Source organism: Pungitius pungitius, chromosome 11, assembly GCF_949316345.1.
Source record: "Pungitius pungitius chromosome 11, fPunPun2.1, whole genome shotgun sequence".
Taxonomy (NCBI): domain Eukaryota; kingdom Metazoa; phylum Chordata; class Actinopteri; order Perciformes; family Gasterosteidae; genus Pungitius; species Pungitius pungitius.
Genome location: NC_084910.1, coordinates 17,315,020 through 17,340,721, shown reverse-complemented (window position 1 = coordinate 17,340,721; position 25,702 = coordinate 17,315,020). Strand labels below are relative to the sequence as shown.

Sequence of the window (25,702 nt, the reverse complement as noted above, 5' to 3'; positions counted from 1 at the left end):
TCTCAAGGACAAACATGAAGCGGAAAAGCAAAAAAACAAAAACAGGATGACAAGATGCTGCTAAATAAAGGGCTGCTTCTACGGTTATTTTCACTTTCAATCCATCTGCTGATGATTTCCTGGATCTCTACAAAAACTCTACAATCATTTTTTATGATGGAGAATCACAAAATGATGAAAAACACTTATGAGCACGAGATGGTGTTTTTAAATGTCTTCTTTTGCCCAGAGGACATTCCATATGCCCCAAAATAACCAATTTCTCATCATTTAAAAGCAAAAAAGGCGACACATTTTTACATTTTAGAAAAACGCCGACGGCTCACAAACTCACCGGACGTTGCCGTTGTAGATGTTGAAGGTGAGGCAGACGATGCCGAACAGGATGCCGAGGCCGGCGAAGACGGACACGGCTGCAAACAGCTTCTGGGACAGAAAGCGGTACACTTCGATGACCACGGTCCGGTCGGCGGGGGGCCCGGCGCCTGGAAGGAGGGAGAGGGACGCGAAGCAATGGTTTCCTCTGGCCTTTTTATGGTTAAATATCATCTAAAAAAGTTTTTTCTGTATTTAAAAAAAAATGGAAAACACCCAAATGCACCGCTGTGAATGTCGTTACCCCTTTATTCAAACAACGTGTATTTCATTTGACTTTCGTACACGTTGTACCCGGCAATCAACGGCTCTTTAAGCCGTATTTTAATTTGCCTGATTATTGTGGCGGCGAAGCAAACAAAACTTTAATCAGCAAGAGCACACAATGTGCACGTGGTGAGTGGCTTTAATGCATCAAATAAAAACGTGACTTTGAGCATCTACAGTTGTTCTTAAGTACAATTTGTGTGCGTTTGTGTTGTGGCACGAAACCAACTGTTTTAAAGGCACGATGCATCGTGACGGACTGAAGTCTGAAGTAAACAAAGCAGTTGGTGGAAACGTGGCTCCACCTCGACCAAGGACATTTTTGAAAGGACTACTTGAATATTGATTCACCAATAATAATGATTAGATAATAAACAACTTTAAAATTGAAAGCAGCCATTTTCTGCTTGTTTGTCCGTATTTATATGTAATTCTATATGAATTGCAATCTGTACTGAAAAGAAAATTATTTACATCCTTTTTCCGAAACTGCATGCAGTATACACATGTATACAGCCTACGGATCAGTGCGAGAACTCCATCAAATATTGATAATGCCGAAGCACAGAGAAGTAAAACAAACAGCCAACTTCATGTGCAATGTACAAGTGTGCACGGTTACACAAACTACACAATTATTCATGCTCATGTAGCTCCAAACCCAGAGGATTCCTCAGTGAGGACAGTTCAGAGAGGGGCAGATGGGCCTCATCTTACCCCTTAACAGCCTCCACCTGTCTGTCCTTCCAAATCTAGGACTGCTGGCAGAAATCTGTGTGTGTTGCTTGTGTGTGTGTGTGTGTGCGCCCAGAGAATGCCAATCTGGACTGTAACTGTATATAAATATATGTATATATACTGTATGTATATATGTGAGCACCTAAAAAGAAAGCATGAATGCCAATGAGGGAGCATCTGAGAGCAGTGTGTGTCCACACAGTGTGATAAGCGTGTGTTTGTGTGCGCGTGCGTGCGTGTGTGTGTGTGTGTGTACGAGAGGGTGACAGATTGTGTGTGAGCGTGTCAGAGGGGAAGCAGAGCAGGAGTGTCAGCGCCGCGTGAAGCTGATGTGTCAGATGTCAGAGGAAAGTGTCAGAAAGCGTCGTCCCTTCGAGGGTCGCAGGGTGTCAGAACTCCCATCATGCTCTCTGTTCAGATGCTCGTCACTGCTGCCTCACAACCGAGCGGCTTCTGCTTTCATCTGACTGAGGAACGCCGATGGAAGCGGGTCTTATTTTTTTTTGCGAGGTTCGTCGAGTAAAATCGTACGACTTTTTAATGCCACGTGGGATGTGAATGATGTTTGGGAAAATGTCCGAATGCGGCGCCACGATAATTCCAAATGATACAATCAATGTTATTATTGCAACCAGGAGCCAGATAACCAGGCGTTTTCCATAAAATCAGTACTTTAGCGAGGTCTGATGATGATTATACAACTTACTGCACGCGTAAACCATCACACTCCTAGTGAATAGGTGTATCCCAAAAGACCCGACGTACGTACGCAACACAATGTGTTGGATAGGACAAATGTTGTGTATATGCGTTTAGGACGTGTAAAATGGGTTCATTGAAATCCTGTTGTGTCATATTTGGAACAGTATGTGTGTCACGTGGCACGATTTATATGTGTTGACCAGGTTTCTTATATCTTTATAAAGTAATATAATATTGTAAATATTTCTATGTTAATGTAAATATAGAATTCACACACTTATCACTATGATGCACAACAGACGACACTTAAGACTATATGTCAATGAGTGCGTGTAAAACACACAACACTAATAATTAATGCTGCGTGCATGTGTGTGTGTGTGTGTGTGTGTGTGTGTGTGTGCGCGCGTGTACTGTCCAATCACTCAATGCGTTTGCACCATCTAAACCCTCCTCCGTCCTTGATCAGGGAATCAGGACAGGGTGTTGCCATGGAGACCCATCTCTGTAACAGTTGCCACAGCGATTAGAAGACGAGCTGAGCTGAAGTGGTTGTTAGGGAGACCGTGAAGAGAGTGAGAAAGTGAGGCAGGGAGGCGCCTGGTAAACACGCAGGAAAAACAAACCGGGCAGGGTTAAGTGGAGCAAATCAAGCGCCCCCCCCCCCAGTCAAAAACAAAAATTCACCAAATTGAGGCAGCTCAAAAAAAGCAGGAAAATGACTAATTTCCTCTCAACAAGTAGATGCCAGATGAATGTGTCTTTATTCGGTAAACGGTGAATAATGAAATCGAGCTTCGATTGATCGAGGAGAGAGAGAGAGAGTCAATTCCACGCGGCAGCTTCAACGCCGAGCCAGCCAGGCGGCAGCCAGCCAAGCCAAGGAGCCGCCTGCCGGGCCCCGTGGAGGAACGCGCCGCCGCCCATGCAATACAGGTCACCTGTCCCCCGCCACCGACGCTGACCTGGAATCGCTACCTCTTCTGGGTTCAGCTAAGCCACGGCAACCGATCGCTCCCCGAAAAGCCCCATAAAGGAGTCTCTCCGCAGGATTGATTACTGGCACGCTCTGTCCAGGCGCAAGTGTGTCACCGCTCCAGGGAGGGAGGGGTCAGTAAACAACCGTACAATTGGCCCTCGGTGTGGAAGGAAAAGCAGCAGTGGCGGGGCAAATCCAAACCTACAGAGCAAACCAACACACATTCATCTGTAGATCGAACACTTTCTGAGCATCTCTTTAGCGCCAACGTCCATCACGAAAAAGATCCGCAAGGGAACATGCTCGTTATATTCAAAAACTTTCTCAAAAAGATTTTTAACGGGTGTCAGTTTGCCAAAGTTTTTTTGTTTTTTTTTAACATTTTAACTCATGCTACTGGGGGAGTGTGCAGGTGGCTCCATTCGGTCGAGCGTCAGCGTCCAAATAACTAGCTTCAGCCCAATTATGGGTTAGAGAAAGTCCGGCGTGATTGCATGTCATTAACACGGTGGGAAAGTCTAAATTGAGCCCCACCGAGGGGGGGGGGGTGGGGGGGGGGTTTAATGTCAACGTCCTCAAATGTGAACCCCGATGACTCACGGCAGGATGAAAGCCCGGGTCGCGGATCTTACCTATCCAGACGTCATTGCCGAACCAGGAGAGGTTCTTCTGAGAGCTGTCGTAGTAACCGATCTTCTTGTAACTGCCTCCTAGACGAGTGTGGCAGAAAGTAAAAGCGAGTCAAATAAAAGCACAAAAGTCAGAGAGAAAGAAAGTTTAATTAGCCACGCTTGTTTAGTTCATTTCCTTCTCTGGCGGATGGCGGTTGAGGGAGGGGGGGCGGGGGGGGGAGAGGGGAGGGGTCTTGACCCCGGTGCAGCCCTACACCAACAGCACTGCTCTCTATTCATAAAACCACATATTAGCCTTTTCTCCCTTATTCCCGTGCTTCCACGTTAATGGCATGCGTGGCTCCACAAAAGACCCGCCGAACGGGATAAAAGGAACGAGGGATGAAAAGGTGCATAAAGAAGGGCAAACAAAGAAGTACCAGAGAAGAAGCAATAGAAAAGGAGGGAGGGAGAAAAAAAAGGAGCTTATGTGGCAGCCTTGACCAGGAATACTGATGAGGTCCCACAGTGATTCAGGGATGCAAGTCAGGTCGTCTCATTGTGGATGTGAAATTACCTCGACACCACAGCAGGAAATATGAGACAGAGTGTGAGGGGAAAGGGGGCAGGATTATAAATCCTCATCCTCTAGGACGCCAACGGGAACAGAAGTAGAGAATAATCCTCAACCTTATCCTGCGCGGGGAAAGTCATTAAGTCACTGGTGACAAATAGGATGCCATTTCCAGAGACGGCTTAAAACGGAGACTTGTGCCCAATTAGAGCGGAGCCTCGAGTCGACGCATTCCCGAATCAAAGCCTTTTGAGTGTGCAATTAAAGGATATCGGCCTCAATCGCCGGAGAACCCGGCAAACGGAACCCTACCGAAAAGAAAAAAGAAGAAGAAGAAAAAGAAAAAAAAGAGGCTCTGCTCTGAAATGAGCAACAATGGATTCACGAGGAACACATTCAGCTGTGATATTTGTCTCTTCTTACGATGATGGAGTGACTGCTAACTGCGGTACAACATCTGTGGGAGGCCGGCGTGGGAGTGTTCCTACCTTGCAGTTGCTCGATAAGAGTCATTGCCATCCTGGATCCCTGGGCGTCGAACACCACTTGGCCCTGAGACACAGACGGGAGGAAGTGTTGGGGGGGGGGTTTTCTACAGATGATTAAACTACTGGTCTGGCATTTTGATAAATAAATGAATGTGTCTTTTCTTCTAGCCAAGAGGTAGATGAGAAGCTTTGTACCTCACAAGCACAAAGACTGGAATCAGGGACAAACAGCCGGTCCACATGACCATTTTTGTATAATGAAGCATTGTTATTGACACTTTGGACCCGCCCACTTTAGGGTTGTCTCTCCAGATACAGCATTAGGATGGAGGTGCCTTAAAGGCCATTCCCGTGCTAAAGTACGTCTCATACGGGCTGTGGATCAGGAGGAAGCGTTGATCTGTCTCTCGGGCATCAGTGTGTGAATAAGAGAGAAAGAGTGAGCGTTAAGGGCTTGGCGTGGTCGTAACACCAGGGATTTAAATGATTTATTACACAGATTTGTTGCAAAATACTCATTTTCAAAATATCGTTCCAAAAAATATTTTAATAAGACACAAAGAACCAGGTTTCATGCGGTACTTTGGTTCCAAATTTTAGCGATTTAATGACGAGCACTTCTGTAGAAACTGCTCAGAAAACAGCTAATGGAAAAGAGGGTTGCAAAGGGGCGGAAAATTTCCACGGGAATTCTGGCTCGGGAATTTTGAGCCTTTCGGGGTGCATCAAAAGGCGAGAGTAGGGGCAACTTATCACCCTGCAGCAGGGCTATTGAGACCTCACCACTGCAGGGCTGGGGGGGGGGGGGGGGGAGGGGGTGGACGAGGGGGGAGGGTGGCGCGGACGATACGGCCGACGCCGGAGTAACCAACGCGGCTTGGATTATTATTAAAAAAAGATATCTTTTTGTTCACGCACCGAAACGCCCTCGAAGGAGCTGGTGTTGAGGGCCCTGTAGATCTCCGAGGTGATGTCGTGGTTGTTGTAATTGAAATCCTCCAGTCGGCGGCCCTTGGCCTTCAGCGGCGCCACGGTCTTGTTGAGGGCGAGAGCCAGAGCCCACACCGCGTCGTAGGCCAGCGGCGCCTCCTGGAACCCGCCGGTCTCCTCCGGATTCTTCCCCCCGAGGCGGGACATCAGGGCGGCGATAAACTCCTGCGACGTCTGACAGACGAGGGGAAAGAAAAAGCCGTTCAAAGAGGAGTCCCTTTGAATGCAATGCAGTGCCCAGAGGAAGGGAGGAATAAGGACCACGTCCTTCGTGGACACGTCAGATAAAAGACGGGCTGCTTTTGTGGGAGAGATTTTCTTTACATTTAAGATTGAAGATACGTTTAAGAAATGTTACAACATCGTTAAACCCCCACGGTAGCACATATTTGTTTGTGTTTTATATACAGAGGTTTTCTTTGAATGTTACATGAGGATATTTGCCAAAGGAGAAATACTGTTTTTATTTTTTTGGGCTTTTAACTAATTAAATAAAAGTATAATATGCTCACATTTGGGAATTAGGATGTGAAATTAACCAAAACAAGTGTGTGTAGATCTTAAGATGGGGCTGATCCTGCAGGGTCTCTACCGCTTTGAGAGAAAAATCAAACTCCAGATGATTTTCAACTTCAATCCATCATTTTCCTTTTCTCGATCGAGGCGTTTCGGTAATTAAGACGCCATTAAACGTGATCTTCCCCTGAAACGTGAGGAGACATCTGCGGTGGTAGATTATTACCACCAATCATCATCCCTGAGGCCAGTCGTCCCCCAATTCAGTCTCATTGAAATTCAACCTTGGCATTTAAATCCCCCCCCCCCCCCCGCCCCCCCCACCTGAACACAAGCTGACAATGTGCCAGCGCCCGACCTCCGGCTTTAACCCGATCGCTCCATCCAGAAGAAACAGGCCGATCTCAAACTTGGAAAAATGGAATTTGAATAGCTCGACCATGAGCAGGGGTTCGGGCTGTAATTCCTATCGCCCGCTGAGCAGCGCGTCAACAGCCAAACGGGCAGGTAGCAGGCAGGTGCTCTGTGAACGTAAACAACAGCTGCTGATGTGGTGCGAGAGAGGGAAGGAAGGAGGGAGGGGGGTGGAGGAGGAGTTGGGGGGTCGGTGTTAGGAGAAGGTGGGGATGAGGAAATGATGAAAGGGGAAAGGTGGCTAAACAAGAAGAATGAAGGGATGATCCAAGCAGTAGAGACTGAGAAGGGGCGAGCGACTAAGGGAGGGTGGAGGAGGGGGAAGGGGGGAGGGGGGGGGGGGGGGGGGGAGGGAGGGACAGCGGGAGAGGGCTGGAGGAGGTGAAGGGACGAGCGGAATAGAAACGCCGGGCGGCCGAGGCAGAGATCAGGAGGGGGGGAGACGGGTGGGACGGTGGTAAACATCGGCTTCATGGAGCGTTAAGGATTGATCGGGGGGGGGTCGATCGTAGTTCAAAGAAGCGATGACATCATTGTTCTAAACACACACACAGAGAAAAAAACTGATCGCGTGGGAATCGATCCACTTTACACGGATGGCGGAAGACGTTTGTCGGGGGAACCGATGAGAAGAGCTGAAGAGCTGTTTTTGAGGAGCTTGGCTCACCATGAACGAAAAGAGAAAAGAGCCCAAACTGCATCAACAGAAAGTCCAAGATAACTGATATTTTACTAGACAATAGACATAATATTATATTTAACTGTTTTTGCTCTTATTATTTATTCCTGATTCAGAAAAAAAAAACCCATCTATTAATTTGTTACTTTAACTGTCATTTTGATTATTAGACAAAGACTAAATTGTCCGTATTCTCCATTTGGCAAGTAATGAGAGGGAAACTATTCATGTGATTGATTTGTTATGCCCCAATAATTATGAGACTATAGCATAGCTTTAGTTGGACGGGACCGGAATGATCATTTGTGTTGCACATCAGTCGCTCGGTGACTCGCTGAACAACACGTTTTTCATCATTTCTTTGTCACCGCCATCGGGTGCTGGAAGACATGAAATACAGGTGATAATTAGAGTGTAAACGATCAAGTTTACTTTACTGTGCATCTGGTATTTTCCATTAAAACAAGTAAATGGAGCTTACTAATGCGCTTGAGGGTTATTGGCACGGCGCTCCATGACGGATTTACAGACGTCGCTGCAAAGCTTTCTGGCCTTTTATCACTCCTCGCATTTCAATATTTTGACTCCCCGATTGCTTCCTGTATTGATTCATCAACATGATCTCCAGTGTTTGTTATACGCCGCGTTCCCCAGCTTCCCAGCGAACCCCATTTCCCTCGTGTACTTAGCCCTACTCGATGTCATTAAACGCTCATTAAACACCTGCATTTGGCTCCAAGTATTTCATTCAGTGATTGATTCTTCAAAAGACGTTATTTTTTGTCCATTACAGAAAACAAACAAGATGTCCCTGCCCCCCGTGTTAACTATCGTTTAATACAACTACTATGTGGGCGGGACGTTGTGTTCGCACCATGTTGGAGACGCCGCGGACCGTCTCCGGGTTCAGCATGACAATCTCGGTGGTCACGTGACCCTCCACGGCCTCCGTCATGTTCTCCACGGTGCAGTTGATCGCCGGGTCTTTGATCTTGAACCAGTTGTCCGCGTACCAGCCAATCAGGAACCACACGTACTTCTTCCCGTAGAGCTTCTCCTTGAAAACCTGCGGCAGGGCGTGGAGAGGGGAGGGGGGGGGGGGGGGGGTGGGAGGAAGAAGGGAGGGAGAGAATGATAAATAAGCGAGAGGAAAGTTGTTCCCAGAGAGCATGTTGCATCGTAGTCAAACAAAGGTATCCATTCAGACATTCAACCGGAGCTGAATTCCTGCTGAATAGCCAGTCAGCTTCAGCGTCTTTCACAGAGGGACAAAAGGAACTAACCTCACAAAACACCTTCCTGGCCTCCGTCTCATAAAAGAGCCCCACGATGATCCTTGCGTCTTGGCGCTGCGTCGTGTTCGGGAAAACATGGAAACAGAACAATAGCTCAGCGTCATCGGGAGCACGAGTACAGCCGCCGCCATCGCGCAGCTTGAAGCGGCGGCGCAGGAGCAACCCGAGTTCCGGCTGCTTCGCAGGACGCCGCGCAGCGCGGTTTGGGGGTTGCTAATTAGCATGACGCATTCATTTCCTCTCTCAAATCGCCTCTATGCTAATGGAACTGTGTGCAGCTGTGAGGGGGGAGGGGGGAGGGGGGAGGGGGGGGGGGGGGGGGGGGGGGGGAGACGGCCGGCAGCTGAGGTGAATTTTTAATCAAAGCACCTTGAGGTTCTTGACAGCGACAGCCGGGTCGGTGAGGAAACTCTGGCGAACGCTGATCTCGATGCCCGCCTCCTTCGTCCTTTCCTCCAGATCGTCTAGAGTCTGCAAGATCAAAGGGAAGGACAGAGGGAGACAGACAGGGAGGTGGGGGGTAAGGAGGGAGGGGGGGGGGGGGGGGGGGGGGGTTAGAGAGCCAGCTGAACCGAGACAGAGAGAGGTCGAGATTACAGATGGAGACAAAAGGGAAGCATAAAGTCTGTGGAGACTGACACTGAAGAATCGGAGCTGTACGTGAGAACTGTCAACAGAGGGATGGACGATGTTTACGGCAAATATAGATTTTTTTTTTTTTGGGGGAAAGCAGAGGAGAGCGAAAGACTGTGGGAGCAGGATCATTAACCTCAATGACAGGAACCAGCTCCACAGTCATGGTTTCGACCTCCGTGCCTGTTAGATGTAAATGTCCTGATCCATATCGAACCACAACCAATACTTCACAAACCCTCAATCGATTCCCCGGAAAAGGGTTTGAAGAAATATTGCGTAGCCTGAGATCACAACAGCTTCGCCCCCCCGAAAACAACAGAGCAAGGAAGCAAGGTCGAGTGATGAAAACAGCGAGTGAGTAAGAGATCAGACGAAGGCGGGGAAGGTCGGAGGTACCGACCGAGGTGAAGACTTCGGTGGTCTGCTGGATGGTGGCGATGCGGGTCCACTTCCACTTCTGGAAGAGCTGCACCCGGGTGGGGTTGTGAAGGGTGGCGGAGGGGTGCGTGCGGAAAAAGGTGGGGAAGCGCTGGCGGTTGGACAGGGCCGGCGAGCTGGAGCCGTAGGACAGCTGGGACACAAATAACAGAAGAAAAGAAGTGAAAATAAGGCAGCATTCGGATAGAAAACATTTCTTCTGACGATCCATCAGCAGCAGGACCGACTTCAATCAACACGCATTCATATCGGGAGTCTGTTGTTCATCCCGTGTACACAGTGTTCTTTGATGGCGACGGGTTGAATGAAGAACAGGACGGGAAAGACAGCAGAGAGACACAGAGCCAGAACCAAAATCCACGCTCCCATTTTCTCTCCACACCCGCTCGCTCTTTTTCGCTCCTCTTTCGGCTTATCAGGTGTGCAGATAAACACTTTAATTTCCACAACGACGAAAAAAAACTTGCACGCAGGATTTCCCATGCATGCGCTGCCATGAAAACTGCGAGGCGATTACAGAGCGAACAAATGAAACGGAAGGATCTAATTATTGTTGCACAAGTCGCCGTCTGCCTCTGTTCTTTTGGACCCGGATCATTGGAATTTTCAGGCACGATTCCCACGAGACGCGAGTTCAAAACGGCGGGGACGGAGGTGGAAAATGGCAGACAAGAACCCCGCCAGTTCCTCTCACAATTAGTCTCACCGTGACAACTAATCGAATCCTCGACAGCTCTCGTTTACAACGTGGGTGCCGACAGCGCCGCCGCCCCCCCCCCCCCCCCCCCCCCACAACCCCCGGGGACGTCCAGCCCCCCCTCCACCCCCCCCCCCCCACACGATGCCCGCGAGGGGACCTGACGCTGGATGACAAACGTCCAGGGGGGGGGGGGGAGACGACGAGCACAACGCGACAGATGGTTTCCGGGGCGCCGCATTGGAGGATGTGGAGAAAACCAGCAGCTTCGGTAGTAAACACGAGGAGCGCTCATCACATACATGACGCCGTGCTACGCAAACAAGGCAAATGCAACCCAAGGCCCGACTTGCCGGGCAGATGCGGAACGGCAGGAATCTGACGCGACGAGGGATATTTGTGAAAAAAAAAGGGGGGGAAAGAACAAGAATGTGCAAAAATAAAAGAATCTATTGTGACAGCTGTCTAAAAGGTCTGACGTGTTCCATCAATACCAAGAAGAAAGACACTATTTTGTGTCAATCACAAAAAATGGTGAACGTCGGTACACAGTTTGAGGGGAAAATACATCTTTTTTTGATATCAAGCTATTGACCGTAAAAAGGGCGCTGCACCCGAGCACGGTCAATGGCCCATGGGGTTCCTTGGTGGAGCTGAAAGTTTGTCTTGGGCCGTCTCCATCTTGGCCGTATGCGATGCAGACTGGTGGCAGACAGCTCAAAACACCCCAAGTCCACACACGAGGTCTTAATAGATTTAATATCGAAACCACGCAGACAGACAATTCAGTCCTTTAATTGTTTTCCCCACAAATCCACAAACACGGAAGCGAGCTATTCCCTCTCAAATAAACTCCTCCCAGACGCAAACTCAGCGACGAGACGGAGAAAAAAAAACGGAGCAAAAAAGCGGAGCGCCGTGGCAGAAATAGAGCGACGTGGCAGCACAAGGCAACAGACACATTGAAGCCTTCCGAAACCCCCCCCCCCCACAAACAACATCTCTTGTTCCTCAGTTCCCCGGCAGATCAATGCCCGTCTGAGGCTTACAGTGCTTTTGAGAAAAGAGAGATGGGGGATCAAATTAGCACTGTGCCAAGAGGAGCCGATGGAGAGCCCCCCCCGCCACCCCCCCCCCCCCTTCTTGATCAGCGTCCAGAAACTGGGGTTTTGCTTTTCCCCCCTTCCCCCGGCGGGGGCCGACGGGGGGCTGTTTGACATGCGAGGAGGCTTCTGCGGGGCAGGCGGCACACGGAAATAATTGAGTGCGGCGGTTCGGAGGTTGTGCCAGTGGTGGCGCGGAGTAAAGAGAGACGGATCCCTTTGTGTGCCGGGAGGAATCGACTGCTCGGGCTGGGGGAGCGAGGCCGAATCGAGGGGGGGGGGGGGAGAGAGAGAGAGTGAGAGAGAGGGAGAAGGAGGGAAGGAAGGAATAAACGAGGCTGGAATAGAGAGGCGAGGAAGGCGGGGTTCTTGTTAATGACGAGGGCAAGAAAGGGGAACAAAGAGAGGGGAGAACACTAGAACTGATTGTTCTCGATGACTAAGCTCTCGATGAAACTTCGATTATGGGACAAAGCTAATAAGCGGAGGAGCACTGCGAGTGACAGGGGGCGGCAGACGGAGATAAACAAAATCGACTCGCCGATGAAGCCGTCGGATCCCTCACCGGTTCACAGCCCGCACTTGTTATCGTAGATGTGGGTCACACGGCGGGCTTTGACCACCGGCGCGAAGCGGCGCCGCGAAAACCCGCCCTGGGGGGGGGTAACGCGTCGCGTTAAGCGGGCCCCCCCTCCCCGCTAATTAAAAGCCGGCGTTTGAGGTATTTCAAAATCAATAAACAACTAGAGCATTGATTTTGGGGAACTATAATTACCGCAGGTACAAAAGATTACCGCTTGGATAAATGCAACGGAGCTGAAGATTTCAAAGCTCTCTGTGTTATCTGGAAGGGAAAAGACCATCAGAGGGAAAGTCTTCCCCGCGGTTTGTCTGGGCCCCCCCCCACCCAGGATCAGTGCCGTTACTTAAGTTGTTTTGGACCAAGAGGGTCTGAATGGTAAATGGCCTTCATACGGAGCTGCCAGGCGGGGTAGTTTGGGTTTTACGTGCTCAGGTTCCCAGATGTCTTATCTGTGAGATTTCAGCCGCCACCGAATTGAAGTGGAGGTGAATCCACCGACACCCCCCCCCCGCTGCGCCGCCGAAGAAATAGTCCCCCCTTTGAAAACTGTTGTGGCTGTCTAGAGGAACGAGAACAACGTTTTTTCTCGATGATCTAAATCCCGTTCACAAAATTCCATCCACCTGCGTTGCTTTGGGATATCAGAAATATCAGTTTCTAAACCCAACAAACAAATACATAAGTGGATACTGCCAGAGGTAAGAGAAGCAAACAACTATCGCTGGATCACTTTGATGCTGAGGAAGATCAGTATGTGATGATCCTTATGGCAAAATATATCACCAATTAACAGTGTGCATCAAATAAACCTAATATATGTGTGTATATAAAATACCCCAAAAAGAGATTTTAGGAGCATTTGAGGATTCCTTGATGTTCTATTTGCAATCAAATTAAATATATTTATATATATATCCTCTGGAAGTGTAAGTCATGTCTAAAAATAAGTGTGTTCACATTTGAGTAATGAGGAAGAAGAGGTACAAATATTGACGCCAGTTGCAGCTCGAGTCTCACATCTCTCTGCGCGCACCCCGCCTTCAAGAATTTAAAAATAATCTGGGTTAAAATGACTGGGGATTGGAAAAAAAAAACAAGAGCCTGAAAGTGCACCAAGAGAAAGAGACACTCACCACGATGAGGTTCCACATGCGAGCGGCTTCGGCCACCAGCGTGGAGACGCCGCTGCAGCCGGGCAGCAGCACGATCTTGATGGGCTCGGTGTACAGAAGGTCATACAGCAACTTGGTGGCCTCCCCGGGGTCACACTGCGAGGACGACATGACAAAGCGTTCAACGGGCGCACAGATGGGCCGCGCTGATCAATAATAGGGACGAGAAATCACTCGAGGTGATTGAAAGGGAGCGAAGGGGGGGGGAAGCGAGAATGAATCAGAGACGGGGGGTGGTGGCAAGATAAAAGGTGAGGCAGACAGATGAAATGGGAGCAGAGGATGAGGAACAAATAGGAAATGGAGGGTGGGGGGGTGGGGGGGTGTGGGCGACAGAAAATGGAAAGAAGAAGAAAACACACGCGGATGAATGACGCCGAAGAAGCAGGAGCCAACAAACGCGGGGGGGGAGGCGCGTGGCAAAGTGGAAAGACAAGCGCGACAAACAAGGTGCCGAGTGAGGAAACAGACAAGGTCACGGTGAAGTGGAAGAGAAAATGGAAAACAAAAGTAGCAGGAATCACTGAACAAACAAAATGCAAATGCGGGGGGGGGGGGGGGGGGAGAAGACAAGCTGGAGTAAGTGAAGTGAGGAGGTGTCCACACAAAAAACAACACACGAAGCCACGCGGTGGCCGTCACATGTCGTCACAGCCCTGCGATAAAGCCATTTACGGGACGCGGAGGTGGCGAGAGCGCGGCCCCCGGAATGAGCCGTCGCCGCTCCGTCAGCTCCGTCACAGTCACCGGTAAAACCGGGCCGACACCTCTAATGATTCAGCGCCTCGCAAACACAAACACGCACACGCATGCACAGGAAAAACAAAACAACAACAACAACACTCCAGATGAGTGTCACAAACGATTGGGCCGCGCCCCGGAAGTACGGCGCCGACCGATACGGCTCCTAATTGGGGGGGGGTGGAGGGGGGGTTTGTATCAGTGGCTGAATTGTCTCTTTCAGGCAGACCTGTGCTCTCTGATGAGGTAATCACCACTCAGGAACCAGGGGGGATACGCGCGGTAGCCGGGATGGTTATTGATTGATGTGTTTTCCATTATTTCTGGATGGGGAGGAATTATAGTGTTGTCATGTCGTCGCGAGGGGGGGAACGTGGGGGAAGCTGTCGCGCTCTCGCATGTGTCGACGTGTTTGGTTTCCCCTCCGCGTGGTGAATTCTGCTCGAATAGCTTGTATTTATTGGGCCGCAAACTGTGCGTGTCATAAAGGGGAAGAGGTACGCTTTGCGGCATCTTTAAATGATCTTGCGTACTCGGTGCCATCGATGAAATAATACTTTAAAGTGAGCAGATCGGGAGAAACGGGAATAGCAAGGTATTCAAGCCTGCGTCCACTGCCTACATTAATATTTGCTCATGTGCTTTCTCTTAAGTGTGTCATACTGCAGTCTTGCCCTTGCACCTTTCAGCTATACATACATTTTTTTAAACAAACTCCCCCATCCTAATATAGGCCATTTGATAACCAATTTTTTTTTTTTTAAACAGTATGTTTTCTTAGTAAGAGAATCCATAGTTTCTTTGAAATAATCACATGGTTTTGTACAAATTAAATGAATATTTTATCATTTAAAGAAATGACTTCTTATTTTCACTATGACGTCTCAACATTTAACCTTAAGGAAGACGTTTATGGTCTGTTTAAGGCGTCACTGCTCACCGACCACTAGACCACCGGGCTTCCTCTCCGTTCCCATCGAGCTGTAGGCAGCTGTTAACAGTATTGATGTCGCATAGGAAGAGGCGGCCCCGCGCGGCGCGGGGGCCGAGAGGCTGCAACGTCTTCCTTCCGATCAATCGCCAGCCCGGGCTGATTTCACGCATCGCGTCCTCCTCGCTGTTCAAACCAGCCGCGGACCGTCGCTTGCCTTCCGCCTCATAAGAAGAAGAAAAAAAAAAAAAAACAATTTCCGCCTTTGTCTTGAAGCGCAGATTGACGCGCAGAGCCTTTCAAAACACTGCTTTTAGCTGGAGGTTGTTTGTGTTCCCTGTCACCGTGGCTGTGGGCTGCATGCTGAGACAAAGCTGGTTAGCTTCCTGGTGCTGCAGTGTTATTTAACTATGCACGGGTAAGGGCTAATTCTTGGATGAAGACATTTTAATGGTCTCATCCACCCCATCCACGGCGTTCAATAAGAGCTTGTTTGCATACACTTTCCCGAATCACTCGCAGCTTATGAAGGTGCAGAAATTGAAATGCTGTCAGAAGGGGGGTCAGAGAGCGCAGACCTCTGCCCTGGGACGCAATGTTAACAAAAGGGAAATAATTGAAAAAGTCCACATCATTTTACTACCTATCCTTACATATCATTAAATTTAAATATCGTTTCGGAAGCATTTAAATGAATGGCAAACCAGTCTCGAGTAGGCAAACACTTTATCCCCGTATCGTATAGAAAAGAAGTCTGCTTTACCCCATAATATGCAAAAGAGTGCATGTGACTTTGGTGTTTCAAGGAATTCGACGATTAGAGTCTGACGGACTGTCCAGGAATACAACGTATGTCTATTCCTTAATTAGACTCCATACCTGCACCTTGTGTTTTGACAAACGTAAAGATAACGCTTTTCATGAAAAGGGGAAACAGTAAAAGGTGAAAAAGCATGCAGTATCCCTCATGAAATAAACATGGAGAGAGGAAACAGGGGTGTTGGCAGGTATGCCAGAAAGGTTGAAGAATCTCTGCTGTTCTTGGAGGTCTGTATTCTACAACCCCCCTAGATACCCTTTGCTCAAGAGAGCGCCTCGATTGACGGCCTGATCACGTGCACACTGACCGACACACACACACTGATACATCTACCTTTGAGAGGACACACATTGACGTCACCATGTCTCCTTATTGTGACCTTAACCACCAATCAACTAAATGCCTCAACATTAACGTAACCTCAACCTAAACCGTAAAGTCTCATCCCCCAAACAGGCTTTTGAAAAACGCAACGACTGCCCGAATAATGTCCTCACTCTGAAGGTGAACTCAATTTGGTGCTCACAAAGCTATAAGTACAAGTGCAAGCAGCAACACACACACACAGGAGATGATCGGTGTGCACCAGGTGTGTGTACCAGTCATAAAAACTGTGCGCGCGCACACACACACACACACACACACACACACACACACACACACACACACGTGACGTAGCACCGCCACCTGCTTCGCTGTCCTTGGTGCTGAAATTCCCAGAGCCAATAATAGTGCTGTCGTTAACATGCCTACGCTGCCTTTCCAATCAGTCAACCCCGGCTCGCGACAATCCCAATGTTCCCCGGACTGAGGGGAGCGGGAGAAGACAGCGGCTCATCGTGAAACACACCTCCGTAATTACACTCCAGATTGAATAATATAAAAAGAGAGTGTGGAAAAAGGGGATAAGGGCCCTGGGGGACAGACTCTGTGTTGAATCTCAAAGTATGCGCTGCTACATCTCCTAATTTTCTCATTATTATCTGCACCCCCCCCCCCCACCCCCGACACATTCAGGCTTGTATGACCAGTGATGAATACTAGTTATGCCACAGTGAATGGGGAAATGGTGTCACCGCAGCCAATTAAAATAAAGGACGGCAGCGAGGGAAGCACCTTGTTTTACCATTTCTCTGTATCCCCACTGTCTCGCTCCATCACTGTTAATAATTGATCAAAGTTTGCAGTCTCGGCTTTGATATATCCATGGCAACGGCCTGCCCGAGTGTGTGTCTGCACGTACTGCGCGCGCCCGTCCGCGCGCGCGCGCCCGTGTGTGTGTGTGTGCCCGTGGATCTCAGAAGGCTGTAAATAGTCCGATGCTGTCGCCAGAATAGCCGGAGAAACACGCCGTTCTGCTAGCACGGGGTATCTGCGTCCATTTAAAGGGACAGGCTGGGAGTAAGCGCTGAGCTGCATGAATATCGCATGATGTTGAACAAGCCGAGGACATTGCTCGATTCAATGGTCACTGGTGTGCGAAAGTTTGTCGGCCAAATCCAAGTCAAACTTTGACACGTGGTTTTTTTTTCCCCCCCAAAGCTGGTGTTAACGAGATTGTTAGCCTCGAAAGACGCAAGAAAAGTTCCTTCGTGGTAATGAATTCAGGTCAAGAGACTCTGCTGCGTAATCACACTTTCTCCGGCACCTGATCTTGAGACGCAAACAAAAGGGAGCGAGTTACGCCCTTGTCTTAATCTCACGGTTAAACAAAAGATTGTGCTCACGAGGTGGAGATTGGCTCTGACGTGAGCCGCCATAACTGCATGTAAATCTCTCAGCTGATTCATCCCTGTTCATTTAATAGCTTTTCAACCTCTCTGAGACTAAGATCCTCATTACTATTCCAGCCAGGTGAGACGCATTTACAATGAGAAGTGGAAATATTGTGTGTCTGTGTTTTTTCTTAACTCATTACAAACTGTATACCATTAGCTAGAGCAATGAATTCCCTCCTGGACTTAATTCAAGGCATCAGCCTGCGTGGCTCAGACAACGTGATACCGGCTTCTTTTAGCTGTTTTATTCAAAGGATTTGCATCAATTTATCGAGCCGGAGTCGCCAGTGGCTCCTGAAGCGCAAAGAGGGATGTTTGCCCCAATCCCTGTGAAATGTGCTCACGCCATTGCTTTATATTTATGTTTATGGCAGCTACGGCTGCAGCCGACCGCCTCAATTGTAATCAGGAGGAAGCACACTCACACACACACACACACACACACACACACACACACGTTTGATCTGTTTAGCATTTGATTACAAGGTGTATGCGTGACACACACAATAAGCAAGCACTGCATACGTGCAGCATATGAATCTGTGCACATATTTTTCAGAGCTGAAATCTTATTTGTTTCTGTGGTTTGCTTCAAGAGTAGCTGTGTTGCCATGCCAACGCTCCCTCTCCCTCTCCCTCCCTCTCTCTCTCCCTCTTTCGCTCTGTCACACACATGCAAACACACATATTCGCTCTCCCCCTGCTATGCTGTTTAACAGGATTCCAATGCAGAGCCTTGTACACCAATCAGGATAAAGCTCGTAGCACATTTCTAACCAGTCCCAGTACAGTTAACTGTTTGCTGCCCGGCTGCTCTCCAGGCACTTCCTGCAGCACGATGGAGAATAACCATACAGGGGCAATATCCAATTGTTTTCATGTGTCTGATGAAGAAATGGCTCCCATTGGGGGTAAAAACTTTCAGAATAACAATTAGGAGAGGTAGCAAGGTGCTCAAAGGTGGCAAGAGCATGTGCTTCTACACAGATAAACAATGGGCTTTTTAATTAAAAATCTGTGCAGTTTAATCTGGGGCAGCCAGGGGGAAATGAAACTAGTCGGGGGGGGGCGGATATTGGATACATGGGGGTTGATAATATTGACATTTTAAAATACCAATGTGATTAATGATTAAATTTGTCATTTAACACTTAAACCCCTTAGTGAGGCACTGGGGGGGGGGGGGGGGGGGGGTAGCAGGCTCCTCTTTGAGATCTGGGAAGCATGACTCAAAGCGTGGCCTGTTGACTTTTAATACACCTGCCGTGGTTCCAAAAAATAAAAACCGAGGTGGGAAACGGGATTAGCAAGGGGAAGCAATAGACAGACACAAAGAGGGATGACCGATGACTCCCGGCACACCTGAGATGACACCAAGAGAGCCACTTGGCTCCTCGTCATAATTCATCGGAGAGGCAGATGATCAGACCCCCCCTCACTTACTGACACGCCGCACATCTCCTGAGCGCGCACCTCCTCCCCTGGCTCCGCTCTCGGCGCGCACTCACCATGCTGTCGTAGTGGATGAGCTCCAGCTCGTAGTCGGGCAGGATGTCGCTCCTGTTGTTCACCAGATCCAGGGCCATCTGAGCGGAGGGCATGCACGCCTGGCCCCCGTGCCAGCCCCCGCTCATGGGGAACAGCGCGCCGATGTACAGCTTCTTCTTGCCTGCGGATGGCCGGGGCCAGGAGAGGAGAAGAGCGATGAGAGACGCCCGCAGGAGCAGCGTCGGGTGCCCGCGGGTCGCAAGAGGTACCGGCGGGGGACTTCTGCGGACCTCCACCATGGTTCCAGGTGAGCTGAGCCGGAGCCGTTCTCCGGTCACAGCGTGCGCGATTCTCTTTTGGAAACTAAAAACGCAAGCGAGCTCAACACGTGTCCGGCTCCTGCAAACTGGTCGGAGCTCGAGCTGTTTACTTTTAATTGCGAGTGTTTAGCGAATCTGGTAATTAATTAATTGGGTCGGCGTGTAATTTAGCATACGGCTTGGTTAATTATTCATGGCATAGTGGATTTATATTTCTTTTGGAGGGTGGGGGGGGGGGCGAAGTCACACACAGTTCAAACTGAACCCTACTGAAGAGTTTCAGACGTCCAATCCAGCCCATAATCCAACATCTAATCTACGCAATGCCGAACGAAAGAATCGCTTTGTGCTCGCTATCGATCATGGACATCGGAGCGCGCGCGTCCCTCCTCGCGAGCCTTCACGCTGCAAAAAAAAAAAAATCAACAAAAGAAAATCAGACAGCGGAGTCCGCGCGGGACACGTTAACCGGGTCAGATGAGTGCACGGCTAAAATTATAATAATAATAACCGCAAAGACAACCGGGCAGTGAACGGAGAGCCCGGACAGCGGACATTAGCAGGAAGCATCCCGCCCGCCCCCCTTTAAAACGCGGCCGTATTCCAACAGATGAGACGATTTTCCGCGGAGAGCTCTGCGTCTGATCCACTGCAGCACCGAAGGCTGAGCGTGTGTGCGTGTATGTGCATGTGGAGGAGAGAGAGAGAGAGCGAGAGCGAGAGAGCGCGAGCGAGAGAGAGAGAGAGAGAGAGAGAGAAAAAAAAATGTAAGCTGAGACAGAGAGAGGAGAGGGAGGGGGCTCCGGGCTGAATCTCCTCAAAGATTCTCTGATGAGTTGCACGCTGCGCTTTACTTAAAACTGAGCATCCATCGCAACCAGAGTCCCTCACATCCTCTTTCTTTGTCACGTGTTACCCATTGCAGTTTGGCTTCTTCCCCCCCACCACTTGCCGCGGCTGCCATTTGGCTCCGGCTGCAGGCTAGTGGCTCCATTATCAGTTCCTGATCGATGCATCGGCTCTTTGAGGCCAAACGTGACGTCATCAAAGAGGTCGAATTTGTTTTTGCCGCTCGTGCATTGTTGATTTGCAGTCTCGGTAGGACTTAAGCGACAAGGGGTGTTGACTTAACAGACACTACAGCAGACTACATTTTTGCAGCCATGTGGTTTTTGCAGCCATGTGGTCATAAACCACATTTAAAGTGTAACAGGTGAAGGTTACTAACAATACTCTGAGGAGGAACGAACCAAATGTCATGGCAACCCATCAACAAAGAGAAGTCCGGAGTACGTATCCTGTGGGGGACGTGAATGCCTCTATAGAAGTGAATGCCAATCCATTAAATACGTGTTCAGATATTTCATTCAAAAGCTGCCGCAACAATGTCCACATGTGACCTTTAGACTGGTTTCAACATGGATACCTTGCTGCCGCTTCACCTGCGAATCAATAACTCTGTGCTAACTGGCCCTGCACACAGCAGCAGGGAGGAAAGCATCTCTGTGACCACCTCCGCTAATCCCTATAGGCCATTTCCTCTCCTCCTTCTCCACGGCCCATTCCACGCAGCGCTGCAGACGCTGCTTTGAGAACTCAGTAAGAAATTTGGCTTCATTTCTGGAAACATTCATGCAGTTCATGTAGATAAGAGAGCGGCTGCCTGCACACCTGTTTGAATCCTCTTTTCAAATCCGGCACAAGTACCTATTTGTAACTCTGACACACAAAGGCATGCCAACGCCACACCATCTGATACCCACGCAAGTGCACACAAAGAAAGGTACTAGGTAAAGAATTAAGGTCACTAGATTGATAAAGAATTTGTGAATACGTTTGGGACCGAAATTGCTTTGGATTTGGTGGTCTCTCGTTTAGGGTTCCACATTCAATACAATCATATCAATACTAAAAGAAAAGCTTATTTGAAATAATGAGAAGAAAGAGCTTGAAATAGTTGAATGTTTCTTGATGTTGAGGAATGTTTTATCTAAAGGTTAAAAGCTTGTTTGTTACCTGGAGATCTTTACATTGCAAACGCTGTCTTTTTCTAACCAGGATTCACTACTATTACTACTTATTTCATTTCATGCTCTGGCTTTTGTGGTCCCAGAGCAAGCGTTCCAATTGCAATTGTATTGTCAGTCTTAAAGTTCCATTTTGAAAATTACTCAGTGCAGCAGTTGAGAAGAAGACCATTTATTTCTCCAGCCTAAATTAAAAACACTGTGTAGTTAGGCGAGGGTGCGTGACTATTATATCACCCTGGTTCATTACCCGAACCTCATTATCTGGATATCTCCGTGTAGCAGAGAGCTATTCAGATCCAGCTGCTAACAAGTCCTCGCAGGCCGAGGTGAGAGCACTGATCCTCTGCTGCCATTTGACTTCCACTTCCGCCTCCTCTTCCTCGCCGCCACCCGTGAACCATCCAACGCGTTCAATCAATTATTCAGCCATGAACTTTATATCTTTTATTTTTTTTCCCGGGGCGGAAGGAGGGGAGGAGGGGGGCGCGCGTAATCCTACAGCACGACACATGCGAGACACTTTCGGGGGAGACATTAGCGGTGGCGCAGCCGGGAGAAGAGGCGGCGGAGACGCGCGAGGGCCGCGCCGCGCTGCCGGGGCCGCTCCTTAATGAGGGCCCCGTGCTGGATGCTGTTCGCTAACGGGAGCATCCTTCAGGATAATGGCCTGTTTTTTCTTCCTGGCAGCTGCGTCAGCGGGGCACGCACCGTTTTCAATGTCCCCCCCCCCCACCTTTTTTTTGTAGCACTTGATTACAAGGTCCTCCACTTGCAGAGAACATGTTATCCAGGGAGCTATTGGAGTCATTGTGATGACAAAATGCATTGTGTGAAAAGCAATCAAACGTTTTTTTTGTGTAGAGACGAGACTATAGTTGAGAAGTTCCATGAGGCATTCTTTGTGTTTGACTGTGCCTGTTGTGCCAGATGGGCAAGGCGAAAATGTAGCCTGTATTTACACATTGTAGTGCCGGAATTATTGGAAAAAAAACATTTTATCGGAACATAAATGATGGGCCAGGATGCAATAAAAAGACAGCTCATCATGAAGTAAAACGCTCAGACTTGGATATAGCGTCATCATTACGTAATTTGTCCAGCAGCAACACACACTAGTTTCCAATACTCTGCAGCGCCTCAGTTATTAGAGTAATATATCATAACTGAGTATCACAGTGGGGGGGGGGGGGGGGGGGCTGAGAATAATACGTTCATTGTTCCACTGTAAAAAATACCCTGCCCCCGAGGGTATAGCACAGCAACATTTACTAACGAGTTCTATAAACATAGATATGAAGAAGGAAAATAATCAGCAATATCAATACCAAAGTCTTTCAGACCGAATTCCTCTGCTTTAAAAAACCCATCTGTGGCCACACACGAGTCGCATGATGAGTCACGTGATTAAAGCGCCGCTAAAACGGTACAAATGGTGCAAGCCTTCGGGGGGTCGCGCATATCATTTTAAACAAATCCCAACGCATACATCTCTACGACGACTCGTGCTCTCTGTGCGGCCAAAGGCTGATTTATCGGGCTGTTCGGTTCCATAAAGTTCCCTCTTCGTCCGGCCGCTGCATTCTGCCTCCGTCGAAACTATTAAAAACACATCAATGAGCGTTCGTGTGCTTTGATTACGATGGACAGGTTCTGAGGTTTATTTTAAGCCCTGCTGCTGTGAACACTCACTCCTGCACCAAATTTGTGTTGACTGAAAACTCCAACCGTTACCGGTTTTATTAACATTTGCTATACTATAAACTACTATTTTTATTTTTATTAAATCACTTTAATTTTCAGGATGTTTTGAGCTTAAATGGGAGAAGGATGACAGCTTTAGCAAAGAGAGATACAAACTAGTTATGGCTGCCAATAGATAAAAACAAATAAACCGCACATTTTGAAATATATTACCTTGTTTATTTATGTGATTAAAAGGTTGTTTTTGTTTTTTTGACACACTGGTTGAGATGGAGCCTAGCCTAGCAGCTAGCTTAGCCTAGCAACTAGCTTAGCGTAGTAGCTAGCTTAGCTCAGTAACAGCTAGCTTAGCCTAGCGGTGCATAAAGTGGTCCGTCCTCAACTCACCCCCTCCTGTTTGTTCCCGTGGAGGAATTCCTCTGCACAGTTCTCCGCTGTTTGTCGCGCCTCAGTTTGTTTTACTTCAAAATTCAAAAAGCTAGCGGCGGAATATTTTCCCGGGGTCAACTTTGTTTACTTCCGGCACACCCGGACGACCGGAAGTAAAGGTAACTGCGTTAAAATATTTTATCGCACTAATGTCACATCAATCGCATAGATTAACGTGTAAATGTTGACAGCCCTAAAAATAATATATACATTTAGAACTATGCCAACCTTTTGCTTTAATCCATGTTAGAAAATCAAAATATATGATTCAGAGTACTCCCAGTATATATGCATACAGTATGTTGCAGTAAACACAAAGTAGAAATGAAATCCTACCACATATGTGTTAGGAAACACACACACACAAAGGGTAGAGCAGACACAGACAGGAGCAGGGTATTAACCTTTCTCCCGCTGAGGAGGCAGTAAGTGGGTGGTGATGGCACATGCGGTGGAGAGAGGAAGAGAGAGAAAGACGTTTCCATCTTCTGTCTCGATGGTGACCTCCTTCTGGGTCTGCTCTCTCTCTCTATTTGAGGAAACAGTTCTTTGCTGCTTTGTTAATTATGTGTTTGTCCAGTCTGTTTCTGACATTTGAAAATATCTGACGTTTCAGAGTATCTGACGTTTGTGTGTGTGTGTGTGTGATGGAACAGGTGTGTTCATCTGATTAAAAGGTCACAACGGGTTTGAGCCTAATTCATTAGTGAGCGGGCCGTGATCCCTCCGACGATTGCAGGTGCTTTATGATTCAATATTTTGAAAAATCCTAATGTGGTGACGCTAACTGTGCAAGAGGGCGGGCGCCTGGCAACAGCAACATACGTATTCAGCATCTTCTGCCGCGATCAGGTAAAATGTCCAAGCCACAGTTCACTCTTTATTTCTCCGGGAGAAGGAAGGTAATTTTCAGAGATGACCTGTTTCAGACCGCAGGTTTAGTAGCGCAATATTTCACACCTGATTACATACGACAAACTCATTGCTAACCTTCATTTTCAAAATGCGTCTGGCTATTACTCAGGAGGAGCAGGCGTGCGTGTTGCAAAAATGATGAGAATCACACTAATATACAATTTTCATTAAAACTTACTAAAGACATGAGGGGGTTCGTGTGGATGAGTTGAGTTGAAAATGGTTCTTCACATGCTTTATGAGCAGCTTACATAGTCTTAATCTTCTCTCTAAAGAAGGATTTGCTCAATACTCAGGGGTAGAAGAATGTTCTTCGTGTTCCTTGGCAGGTATGGCGCTGATGGGAACACTCCAATATTGGATATAAAAAGTAATTTATTTAACTGAGTGTGCTGCTTCAATCATCTTGTTTCTCACAGTAGGTTGGACAAGCTGTTCAAGTTCCCTTTTCCCCTGAAGTCACATTTCTTTGCAGCCACTCGTCTGTGCTTCAGGCTGCTGCTGCCCTCTTGTGGCTGCAGCACATACTGCACCTGCAGCACAGTCTGAACTAAATATTCATGCAGGTACATTTATGTGATCTGGATTTTGTGTCGATTTCTGATTTCCATTTCTTTGCGTGGAACCATGTTTTATTTGGTTTACTTTGTTGTTATTGCATTGTAGTAACATCTGGGTATCATGGACATGATAATAAGAAGTGAGTCTTACCTGTGTAGTTTCTGTCATCTTTGGCCAGCAAAGACAAAAAGAATAAAAAATAACAGATGATTAAAAAAATACAAATTCAAACAGAGCGGCTAAGAAGAGAGGAAAAATTATTGTATTTTAAAAAGTTGATGGGAAATCCTCAGGGTTTCTTTATTTAGACATTGTTAATGAAATATAAAAATTTAAAATATTTCTTCCTCCACTAGATGGCAGCAACACAACAATGTAGTTGACCTGAGAAACGCACTGTGCTAGATATTATGTAATCCTATAATAGTTTACAGGAACGCCCCAAAAATGTAGTACATTAAAGTCCATAGTTATATTGTGTGAATGCCCTGGACTACATTAAAGCAAAGCATTGATCAATAAACCAACATAGTACACGAGTGAATCATAGATGATTATAGATCTTAAATTTCACCTACTTTTACTCTACTGTTCCCTCATTCATCTCTTTAAAAACAACCATTTCCATAGCAACTTTAGTTGGTTGCCATGCCAACTCCTCTGATGACCAGTTGGCCATCTCGTATCTTTCAGGAAATCATCATTTATTTGTCCTAATTTTAACAAATATT

At 47.9% G+C, this 25,702-nt stretch overlaps 1 protein-coding gene across 3 annotated transcripts in view; it reads right to left on the bottom strand.

The window, feature by feature from the left end:
* Positions 1–25,702, bottom strand: part of LOC119198035 (gamma-aminobutyric acid type B receptor subunit 1-like) — a 46,495-nt gene that overhangs the window by 12,477 nt on the left and 8,316 nt on the right. Inside the window, exons 6-16 of one of the 3 annotated variants that reach the window (XM_037454854.2) lie at positions 25,122–25,139; positions 19,036–19,196; positions 13,219–13,353; positions 9,665–9,835; positions 8,998–9,099; positions 8,617–8,682; positions 8,208–8,399; positions 5,653–5,898; positions 4,735–4,798; positions 3,694–3,771; positions 335–485 (exon numbers count right to left, since the gene is read on the bottom strand). In XM_037454854.2, coding sequence (XP_037310751.2) covers positions 335–485; positions 3,694–3,771; positions 4,735–4,798; positions 5,653–5,898; positions 8,208–8,399; positions 8,617–8,682; positions 8,998–9,099; positions 9,665–9,835; positions 13,219–13,353; positions 19,036–19,196; positions 25,122–25,139 — 1,384 coding nt within the window. Of the gene's footprint in view, positions 1–334; positions 486–3,693; positions 3,772–4,734; positions 4,799–5,652; positions 5,899–8,207; positions 8,400–8,616; positions 8,683–8,997; positions 9,100–9,664; positions 9,836–13,218; positions 13,354–19,035; positions 19,197–19,284; positions 20,230–25,121; positions 25,140–25,702 lie in introns of those variants that run through there. The other 2 variants (XM_037454856.2, XM_037454855.2) reach the window with 2 other exon arrangements.